Genomic DNA, 11538 nt, shown 5'->3' on the forward strand with positions numbered 1-11538 from the left:
CTCGTGCATAGGACTGAAAGTTATTTTTCCACTAGTCCAGTATTTCTTATATATCATAACTCCAGAACAATGTGAACATTTTAAGCAAACACAATCTGTTTATTAAGTTATTATTATGTTATTTAGTATTGGGTATAAAAAAAACAACAACAAACACAGGATCACAGTTTAATTTTGTCTTGTATATTCTGATCCCTATGTTTTTGAAGAACTTGGTCAAATGAATGGCAGAAGTAAAGAACAATGTTCTATGCATCCTTTATTTTACCTTTGCCAAGCAAAAGAGATTGTGAGGCTATACGGTGAGTCCATTTTAAAAAGTTAAAATAGATTGTTTTGCATCTACAGCAGTCTGCATGAGAGGTTTAAGAGGATCCGTGATATTGATATGTGGCCTGATCTTTGCAGTTTTATTGCATGAACTGATGTAATAACACAGAGAGCAAAGTTGTTTTGCCATTTTACATACATTTATATCTAAACTCAGTCTTAATCCGCTTTAACTTATGAATTAAATAGCTCACCATAAGATATAAACCCTGCCACAACAACAACACAAAAGGCAGCAGACTGTTCCTTTTCACGCCATTCTGCAAATTGCACTGTCCAACTTTTTCAAAGTCCAAATCTGTCTGGACTTCCAGAGGCTGACTCCAGACTTCTCGAGATAGCAAATGAATAAAACAAGGCTCCAGAAAGTTGCATTGGTTTTTAGTAGATCATTGGAGCTCTTTCTTTTTGCAACATCAAAGGCAGCCGCAGCTCTTTGATGTGGCAGCATGCTGTTTAAGGTACAGACTGAATGGAGAGGTGTCAAGCTGCAAGGTGCCTCTGTAGTTTACGTTGAGTGCTGCAAAGAGCTGCAGATGAAAGGCGCAAACAGAGTTTGATAATGAATGTCCAACAAGTAGGACCCATCTCAGACAGCGCACACTCAGCAGGGTGCTTGCGCTAACCTTGAGCACAGCACCCTAAACCTCGGGCAGATGCCGGAGACCAGACTCCTTCAACTTGGCTGCTCCTGCAAAAAGGGAGCTCTCAGATGTGAGCTTTAATCTTCCTGTCAATTAAATCCTGATTGACACACACACCCATACACACATCATCATGGACACATGCTCCTCTTAACCCGTCAGCTCCGAAAGCGACGCCATCCACTTCCTCTGCTGAATACTTGTCTTTCTGGCTTGAAGAGGCTATTTCTAATTATACATAAATCCTTCCAATATAAAAGGCATTTTATGGCTTATATTTATGCATGCTGCACTAGTTGTCCTCCAACTTTAACTTTAGAAATTGAATGAGGTAATTCACTCAGCCATTCTCTCAGTGGAAAGCAATATTACAGCATGTCAATATACCACACACTCAGCTTTTTAACCTGCAATACCACAGATAACATGGCTGCCTTGTTGTTTTTAGTTTGCAACCTGTTAAAATAAAAGTTTTACTGCTTGTGTAAACAAGCACACTGGGAAGAATGCTTTTTTTTGCATCACTGGTTTGAAGTTCTCTGTATTTTGATTAAAACATCTCTAATATTCCATCTTATTTATGTTTCCTAGAGAATTATGTCTAGGAGTTATGGGAACTGATCTCTGAAACAAATATTAAACTTTTAATTATAAAAAAGATATGACTGTTTTCCAAAGTCTTTTTGACAAAGTGCCACTATAATTTCAGTAACCTGCTAAGGAAGCACTATCTCATACAAAAACATAAACTGTTAGCTGACTGATTTTAAGTCAATGCATTTTAACAATAATGCAAATCGGTGTGCTCATGTTTGTGGTGTCATTGTACCGAATTTCCCTGACAGTGATCAATTACAGCTTCTGATTATTTGACTGTTTGATTTTGTCATATCATGTTATGTTATGTTATGTTATTTTTTTTGCAATATAGTAGTTTCAAAGTTCACTACATATGTTTTAAAAACAAGCAAACTTTGTGTAACTGTAAGATTACACTAAAATGAAACATGCCGGCTTGCTTCTGGGAGTTCTGAATCTCTGGTAAAGCAATCAGTACACAAACAGCCCATCAGTGCACCTGGCTTAACACTGAGCTCACAACATGTGCTTTTGATATCTGCACAGAAAGAATGCACAGTGATAAAATGGCTGCAGCCAAAGTATTCCATCTCTGTTACAGGAGTGAGAAGGATCCAGCCCCGAGCTGCACTCTTACTCATAGACATGCAGTTTAAAGCTGATTTAGTGGGTGAGGTTATTTAGTGCTGGGTGGGTCAAGACTTAACACTCATGTCCAATAAAGTCCAAGATAGGGATTAGATCCTGTGGTTCAAGCGTAATTTGATGTCATTTGCGATTTCAAGCTTGTCATGAAAAATAAATAAATAAATAACATACACAAACACGCATACACATACAGAGGAAGACAGCCATAGGGATAGAAGTAGCTATACTGAATGACAGAGACATCAGGTAGAAAGAACATGTGAAGCTGAAAAAGTACCAAAGGCTAAGAGAAGAGCTCGAGAAGATGTGGAGGATGAAGGCAACGGTAGTCTTAGTGGTAATCCCAGCATTTGGTGGCGTGACCACCAAGCTCCAGCACATCCCAAGAGCAACATCTCTGTCCAGAAGAGCGCAGTCCCAGGAACAGCTAAGATACTGTGCAGGACCATCAAGCTCCCAGGCCTCTGGCAGAGGACCTCTACTTGAAGGATAAAGAATTTTTTTTATATATATATAGTTGTCTTTAAAGTGATTGAACAACAAAACAGCTCCTAATAATATAAAAATAATACTAATAATGAAGAATATTATATAGTCCAAACAAATGAAGTGGAGTTACATATTTTTCCTGCAATAAAAAAAGTGTTTGGAACTGTCTCTAAACAGAGCACAGAAATATACAGCTATGTCTTTTGGGACCGTGTGTGTATTTTATTTTTTTATTTTCGACATTATTTTACCCTTTTTCTTATGTGTTGAAACTTCTCTCGACCCCCCTGCTGTGATTTGGATAACAGAACTCCACCTTAAAGCTTCAAGTAAGATGCCTGACAGAGAGCACTCTGCATTACACTCCCCTTGGTGGAGTTGCCTGTTTTCAGACAAGAAGAACAAGCAAAAGAAGAAGAGAAACTCCCGTTTGAAAGTTTTACTCCAGTTTGTCTTTGATTACTCCTGCCCTTGAGTGTTTGAGGATTTTCTCGAACAGGGCACAGCGAACACACACAATAAGCTAATCATGTTACTCAGGAGGGAGCTGTAATAATGAAAATGATAAATATATGACTGCCCGAAAAGTCACTCTCGCACCTATTTTATCTCAGCTTCAAAGAATGCAGAGGGAGTAAGGAGCATTATGTGCGGTTTTAGGGTTGGGTTTTTTTGAAGTTTAGATCAGATGCACAGCATGCAGCCTACACTGCAGGTTCTCAGTTTCTGTTCTAACATTGTAAAACTGATACCGTAGCAAGATGATTTCCTACAACCTCTTTATGAATCTGCTGGGATTTTCTGCTTGATTTCTAATTGAACCGCAGTATCTTGTGCCCACAGACACAGTTTGAGCTCTGATTGAATTGATTCGAAGAAGACAGCTTTAGTGATACAAAAAGAAACTGTTAAAAGTGGAAAATCTGTGCCGACACCATGTTGTTTTCTTATGCAATAGTTCCATCAAGTGGTTGCAACACCAAACTGCGATGGGGATTGGAAATACCTAAGACCCATAAAAGTTTCCGCCACTTTCTTTAAAAGAAGAGAGAAAAAAAATCCCACCCCAAATTACCCTTTCTATTCAACCTTCTGCTTTTTAAAAAACTGCAGTTCCTCTTTGCGGTCTGAAGAATGCAGTATCTTGCAAACGAGACAAGAGGATGTGGAAGTCTCAGTGAAATGTAAGCGCTTGAGTGTGGCAAGCTATATTTAACCAACCTTAAGTATCAAGTCACCATTGTTTGCTCTGTTTGGAAAGCACCAGGGAAGTTGACCATTGCGTCTATGCCACATCTCCGCCTGTATTTAGCTACCATATTATGGGAGGGACTTGGAATCAGGGCAAGTTTCACTTTCAGCTGCAGAATAGGGAAGAGGTAGGACCCTATAACTCTACAGCGGCTCTGTTCGTATGACAGAGGGAGGAAAGAAAGCCAAGTAAGTAAGTGTTCTTTTTTGTGGTTTTATTTTGTGATACTTACGTCTACAATTGAGGTCGCTTAGTCGGCTATTCCGTACTTGTACATGTTTTAAAGGGACCAGCAACACATTTGATGTGTATGTAATGGTAGCCATATATTCTTTTCATTCTGGTTTAACTTTTTGTTATGGCTTAAGAGAAAGACGCACAAAATGACATGTACTGCTGTATGGCATTTAAAACAGAGTTAGAAAAGAAAGAAGGAAGCTCTAGGTGGCCCATAGTAACATGTTGACATTTGGCCATTTGCTGTGACAGGTTTTCACACCACAAGAAGCAGAAGTAACCACAAACTGAATGTCCCTGAGCATGGGCACTGATATGGAGAAAGAATGCTTGCCGAGGAACTAGTGCTTAAACAAAGGACGAAGATACTGCATGCACTGTGCAGCAGTGGGTCAGCTGAGCATCTGGAGAGGGTTCTGGATATACTGCTTGCCCAGGGGGCGCTCATATGGGAGGACTACCAGAACATACAGGTACCAGGAAGAACACTGTATACCAATGCAAGACAGCTGCTTGATCTGGTCTATACAAAGGGTGTGGACACATGTGGGTTCTTTCTACATGCTCTCAAACTGGTTTTGCCTGAAGCACAGGCAGTGGGGCTCTCTTTCTCCGAATCCTGCTCAAATCTAGAAGAAAACGATGAACGTCAGAGCACTTCTAATCAAACTCTTCTGGCTCAACGACCGAGCCTTGTCCACAAGCTTCAGGGCTGTGTTGATGGTGTTCTAGAAGCTCTGCTGGATTCGGGTCACTTTTCTTCAGCTGATTGTGATGAAGTGCGGTTACCTATATATACTCCCACCCAACAGGTACTGTAAGCACCTGAATGTCACATTGTTAAAATGTGGTTTGACAACTTCATGCAATTGTTCTTTACCTTTAAACTGTCTTGGAATGAAGCTTGTCATTATTTCTGAATTCCTGATACTTAGATGTCATACAGACAGAAGTGCTGGAGTATTTTTGTTACTTTTTATGTTACTTTATCAGTCAATACTATACTTTAAATAGATCTAATACTATTCTGATATTCCTGAGTAATTATACAAGTAATATAAAATAATATAAAGAAAACTGGTAAACATATCTTGCTGCCTTTGTATAGATCCAGGCAAGGTTTTTACCACTTGCTGCCTGTCTTTGTGCTAAGCTAAGCAAGGTAAAGCTCTTTCTGCTGTTGCATTATTAGATTATGAATATGTAAGTTGGTCTTTTATATAACTCTGCAACAATCCAAATAACTGTCAAAAATAAACTTTTTATTATTTTCATCCATGTCCATGTGATCAATCAGGCAAGGCGTCTGCTTGACCATGTTAGATCCAGAGGTGATTTAGCAGCATCGGTTCTCCTGCAGTACATTCACCAAAAACAAGAACCTGGATTGCCACTTAACCAGAGGGAACTGACTCCTCCCAAAGGTCTGTTACTGTAAAAAGCAATGTTTAAAATCGCAGCAATATGTATTGTTTTTATGAGTAAAGCTATCCTTGATCACCCTCATGGGAATAATGTCCGAAATACAGAAGGTTTCTGGTTATACTTTGAAACACAAAATTGGCAGATTATATTACAAGATTATGCATGTTCCACATTTTACCAAAGAGATACAGGATGTATGAAATGATGACTTGTTCACTCATTCCATCTGTTCTTCACAAATTTTTCTTTCACAGAGTTTTTAAAGTACCAGAAGAAGCTGAGCAGCTCTGTGTCTGCTCAGGCCTGCTTTCTCAGCACTTATGGGGGAACTAGCCATATGTCTCTTGATGACATTTACACTGACGGCGAGCTGGAACTAGCTGAAGTTAATGCCCATGGACCTTTGGGATTGGAAGACATCGTTGGTTTGGCGGGTATAGTGAATGAGGAGGCCGACACAGTGCTAGTATCTGGGGAGGCAGGCAGTGGAAAAAGCACCCTTCTCCAGAGGCTGCACTTGCTTTGGGCTCGAGGGTTAGCCCTTCAAGACTTTCTCCTTCTATTTCCATTCAGCTGTCGTAGGTTGAATTCAGAGCACAATGAACTGTCAGTCCAGGAGTTGTTGTTTCAGCACTGCTGCTGGCCAGACCGGAATCAAGAAGAAATTTTCCAGTTCATCTTGGACCACCCGCATCAAATCCTGTTCACTTTTGATGGCCTGGATGAGCTCAAGCAGAGCTTTACAGATGAACACAGAGTTTGCTGCCCCACCCAGCGTGCACCTGTTCATGTATTATTGTTCAACTTAATCCAGGGTTCCCTCATGAAGGGGGTGCAGAAAGTGGTCACTAGCCGTTCAGAAGCAGTGAGCCCATTGTTAAAGAAGCACCTACGCAAAGAGGTTGTCCTGAAAGGGTTTTCCCCAGCTGGGATTGACTGTTTTGTACGGAAACATCACAGGGACCCCACTGTAGCCGCTAAGGTTTTAGAGTCAATGCAGGCGAACACAGCTTTACTTGGACTCTGTCACAGTCCAGTTCTCTGCTGGATAGTTTCACAGTGCCACAAGGAGCTGCTGGGCTGTGGAGAAGGCAGCCCCAAAACAATTACAGATGTTTACCTGATGATCTTACAGCACTTTCTCCAGCACCAAAGTCCTCTGAAGAGCACGATGGGTTTAGGCTGGCTACAGGAGCACCTAAAAACAGTCCTTCTTCTTGGACAGCTTGCATTTGAGGGGATAAGATCCACCTGTTATATTTTTTCAGGTACAGACCTTGAAGCATGTGGTGTAACTGAAAAGGATATCTGCATGGTTTTTCTCATAAAAAGCAAAGATATGTCCTCTACCCACTCCAAGTGCTATGAATTCAGTCATGTGACATTGCAATGTTTCTTTGCTGCTCTCTTCATTGTTTTGTCAAGTAACACTAACCGTTCAGTTATCCCAAAGCTCTTTGAGCTAGAGAACATGAGGGAGACAGGTCTGACCCGTGTCTGCTTTGGAGCCTGCTTGCCTTCCAGTGATCAACAACAGCAAGCTTCAGAGAAGGAAAGTAAAGCAGCAGAGACACCAAATCTGCAAATCACAGCCATGTTTGTGTCTGGACTATTGTCCCAGCGCCATCAAAATCTGTGGCTCCACTGCTGCCCCAGCGCTGCGGTGGAAAAAAAGGCCAGACAGGTGGCAAAATGCCTTTCCAAAGGCATTCAGAAACACTTTAGGTCCATTCCCCAACCTGTACAAGGGGAAAAGAAGAGCATGCATGCAATGCCCGACTTTGTGTGGCTTATAAAATGCCTCTATGAGATGCAGGAGAGTCAGATAGCTAAAGATGCTATGAGCAAGTTGGAGGTGGACCATCTGAAATTGACATACTGTAATATCGGACCTGTAGAGTGCACTGCGCTTGCTTATGTGCTCCAGCACTTAAGAAATCCTGTAGGCCTCCAGCTGGACAACAACTCTGTGGGTGATGTTGGAGTGGAACAGCTTCTCCCCTGCATGCACATTTGCAATTCCCTTTAGTAAGTGGAAATTACACATTTCTCTTTTGTTAAATTTCCTTGGTTAATAGATTGAACGCCAATTCATTAGAGTGAACAAACTCTCTAACTGCTTTCACTCTAAGAGAGGAGCAGTTTTTATTCTGAAATGCCTATTGTTCCTTCCTTAGCCTCAGAAATAACAACATTACAGATGAGGGCATCCGCAAACTGATTGCTAAAGTCATCCAGTGTGACAGCTTTCAGAAAATTGCGTATGTATTATCAAGATGATTAATACTGCCAGTTAAATTAAATTTTATCAGCCAACTTTCAAAATCTTTTTGTTTCTTTCCAGGCTCTTCAACAACAAATTAACTGATGCTTGCATGCAGGATTTTTCTTATTTATTGAAGACCAAGCAGGTCTTCATTTCTTTAAGGTCAGCGTTTGTCATCAAATGTGACTCTACTGTTGGCCCAATGACCAAAAGATTAACAAATAACCTTCTTCTCTTCAAGGCTAGGCAACAATAACATAACAGCAGAAGGAGCAAAGCAGCTGGCAGAGGGACTGAAAGTCAATCAAACCTTGGCGTACTTAGGGTAAGTGTTTCCCATAAAATGTCATGTTTCATTGTTGATGAATTTTCATTTACAGTATTTCTTTGCATTTCCAGGTTATGGGGCAATAGGATAGGTGATGCAGGAACTGAGGCCCTTGCTAGTAGTCTTGAGAAAAGCAACTCTCTGGTGTGGCTAAGGTAAGATTTGCAATAATTCTGGAACATGTTTGCTTAACTTTCACATTATGAAAACCATGAATGTGCTATTTACATGATATGTTAGGATGCTTTATCAGTTGTTTTTGAAAACGCATCCCTGCACATTTTGCTTACAGCCTGGTAGGCAATGGTGTAGGGAGTGCAGGAGCATGTGCCCTCGCTAATCTCATCAGGAAGAGCACATCACTGCAGGAACTTTGGTAAGTGTTAGACACAAGTTGTATGCAGATTACCAATAGCAGTCTGGTTTGATGGTAACCACTGCTTGCACAGCAGTGCTTAAAATGCTCCACCCTCTTATTTCCTGTTAAAGGTTGACAGAAAACTGCATAACCAGAACAGGGGTTGAATGTCTGATTCAAGCCCTTAAACACAATACATATGTGACATCGGTATGGTATGTAATGCTCAGCAAGCCTGACACTCATGAATACAAAGTTCCCTATATTCTTTAGAGCATCCACTTTTGGACTGTTTGCATCCAGACAAGTTGTTTGTCAGTTTCAGTGCCAAGAAAAAAATGCATCAGTTTGGTGTAAGCTAGAATATTCTTTTTCTTTGTTTTTGTTCCCATGTCTCCTGTTCATTTATTTACTACTACTGTCTCTTCTTTTTGCATTATAGGTTTAGAAACAATGATCTCAGTTTGGAGGATGTAGAAGAAATGAAGCAACTGGAATCAAGACTGATCTTCTGATTTGTATTACAGTGGCAAAGGACTTTACTTTGCAAGAAAATTTATTTTATTTATTACAGGAATAGTTTCTATTTTTATTTGAGATTTAAAATATGTGTAATAGGGTTTAAAAAAATTTGGATCAGTGTTTTTTCAAGGTTGCAAAATACATACACCTCTTTATTGGGTTTTTATAGGTGGAAGTGGTGTGGCATTGCTTTATACCATAACAAATACTACCTTTTACATCACCAACACAACTTCTACTACTCATAGTAACAGCAGAAGTGTTATTTTTATTTTTTGTTTCTTTATTTTATTTTGTAGTTGTTAGTGGAAAGAGGTGTGAAATTTTACTACAGAATGTAAGACTGTATAGTCTGTGGTTACCGTTATGGAAGAGTTGTAACACCTTCATATCCTTCAGTCAGAAACAGCTACACATGTCCAGTTACATTGTCTTAAGGTTACAAAAAATGTTACATTTGAAGTTTGCATAGAAGGGCAGAGGCAAATATGCTGTTTTGGAGTGGGGAAAAAAGAAAAACAATTTTCTGTATCAGATCAGATGTATGTTTTTACTGTACTGATACAGAAAACTGTCTGGGACATTTACAAAGAGTATTCTTACAGTCCTTGTTGTGCAAGTTAAAAGGAGAAATTACTGACATGACAAGTTTCAATTTTTGTTTATTAAAACTTATCACAGCAGAAAAGTTTATAGAGCACATTTTGTTGGATGTTTTTTTTCTGGTTGTTTGTTGTAGGAATGAGTTTACAACTCTGTGGAATGTTTGGTGGAAATTGGGTGTATTCTGTTTTACACTATATACTATATTTATGCTGTCTATGTTACCTGTTTTTGTCATGTGTGTAAACTGGTTTCTATTTTCTGTCTTTTAATATAATGCTCATTAAGCAGATATGTAATTAAAAAAACATCCTATAAAAAGATAATTCCCATTCTGTTAATCCTGATTGAATAAATGCAGCTAAAGTACTTGAATCAGATTCACATAAGGTGAGAACATTTATTTATTTATTTATTTTATTTAGGACAGTGCATGTTAATGAACATAAATGTAAAAAATTTTTTTTACATGAATGTAAACATGCCAGATTACAGCCAAAGGCTAATTTCCATCTGTTGTCCTTAAACATAAAAAATAGACATAATAATTCATAAAAATTCATCATACATTCATAATAAAAACTCCATCACCAAACTTACACATACACACCATTCTGTTCCCAAATAAAACATTAAAACTATACAACTCATACATGATCACACACTTGATTTGTCCATAACCAGTTTTTAACCTTTGCCTTAAACAAATTGAATGTCGAGCATTCTCTAATGGGTTGAGAAAGACTGTTCCACAGATGGCCTCCCTTAACAGAGAGGACGTTCTGCCCAAATGCTGTCCGCCTGTGGGGTATAAACAAGTCTCCTTGGATTGAAGCTCGAGTGGTCCTGTCTGAGCTTTCTTTATGCCTAATGAACTGCTTTAGTGGTGGTGGAGCAAGGGAGTGTAAGACTTTATATATTAAACACACTCTTTTAAGTTTCACTAAGTTATTGAAGTTCAGTAATTTATGTTTTTTTAACACATGACAGTGGTGGTGGGAAGTTGGTTTTTTGTCAAGTAGTTTTAAACTTCTTTTATAAATGTTTTCAATAGTTTTAAGTGTTGTTGGACAAGCAAGTGACCAGGACGTCAAACAATAGTCCATATGAGAGATGATCATTGAGTAAAAGTAAGTTTTTGCAACATTCATATTTAAATTATTACGTATATGATTAAAATTTCGATCATTAAATTTAAGTACCTGGGACACTTTATTTATATGACTCTTGAAGGATAATGTTGGGTCTATAATGACCCCAAGATATTTAAATTCTGGAGCTAATTCAACCTCTACTGGCATAGTAGGGTGGTTGACTTGTTATATGGTCTCAGTCAAAGAAGGGAAACAGAGAGAAAGAACTGAGTTATGCCAGAATATAAAAACCTGGACTAAAAATGTGTAAAACAGGTCTTATGGACTGATCAAACCAAATGTATTTTTTTAATTTCAAATCAGCAACAGTATATATGCATGAAAAGAGATACGGAGGGAAAGAGGTATAACAGTGAATCTCTACAGCCATCTGTAAACCTTTGCGAAAGCTGTGTTTCAGAGACAGCTGCATTTGAACCAGTGATGTTGGGCATTTTGTCAAAAATGATTATATAAAGAAAACAGAAAAATACTGTCAGATTTAAAATAATGCACTACAATGATCACACGACAATGATCTCAAGCACATTGGCAATGCAGTAAAAGCAGACCTAGATAGAATAACACACCATCAGTCATGGATTGGCCTTCCCAGAGCCCTACTGAAGCATTGAGGGATCAGCTTGACACAAAAGGCAGCCAATATCCAAAGAAGAGCTTTGAATGTCCTTCAAGAAGCCTGGAGAGTTATTCCAAAAGACTG

General features: G+C 39.0%; 1 protein-coding gene across 3 annotated transcripts; it reads left to right on the top strand.

Annotated features, from left to right (window-relative positions):
- The first annotated feature begins 3732 nt into the window (after positions 1–3732).
- On the top strand, positions 3733–10056 carry nod2 (nucleotide-binding oligomerization domain containing 2). 3 transcript variants are annotated; one of them, XM_085425952.1, is made up of 12 exons: positions 3733–4134; positions 4432–4991; positions 5288–5341; positions 5477–5603; positions 5859–7632; positions 7782–7865; positions 7949–8032; positions 8112–8195; positions 8270–8353; positions 8491–8574; positions 8688–8771; positions 8999–10056. In XM_085425952.1, exons 2-12 carry the CDS (start codon positions 4506–4508, stop codon positions 9069–9071), a joined length of 3018 nt encoding a protein of 1005 aa, XP_085282078.1. In that variant the 5' UTR covers positions 3733–4134; positions 4432–4505; the 3' UTR covers positions 9072–10056. The 3 variants fall into 3 exon arrangements, with proteins under 3 accessions (XP_085282078.1, XP_085282165.1, XP_085282248.1); XM_085426039.1 differs by having other exon boundaries at positions 3733–4130; XM_085426122.1 differs by lacking the exon at positions 5288–5341 and having other exon boundaries at positions 3734–4134.
- Positions 10057–11538: the final 1482 nt, after the last annotated feature.

Source organism: Rhamphochromis longiceps, linkage group LG1 (assembly GCF_057381845.1).
Source record: "Rhamphochromis longiceps isolate RC_006_pf linkage group LG1, R_longiceps_female_GT1.1, whole genome shotgun sequence".
NCBI lineage: Eukaryota > Metazoa > Chordata > Actinopteri > Cichliformes > Cichlidae > Rhamphochromis > Rhamphochromis longiceps.

Coding starts and splice junctions, on each gene's coding strand:
- nod2 (XM_085425952.1), top strand. CDS start 4,506: ATGCTTGCCGAGGAACTAGTGCTTAAACAAAGGACGAAGATACTGCAT. Junction 4,992..5,287: donor TATATACTCCCACCCAACAG/GTACTGTAAGCA, acceptor GCCTTTGTATAG/ATCCAGGCAAGGTTTTTACC. Junction 5,342..5,476: donor TTTGTGCTAAGCTAAGCAAG/GTAAAGCTCTTT, acceptor GTGATCAATCAG/GCAAGGCGTCTGCTTGACCA.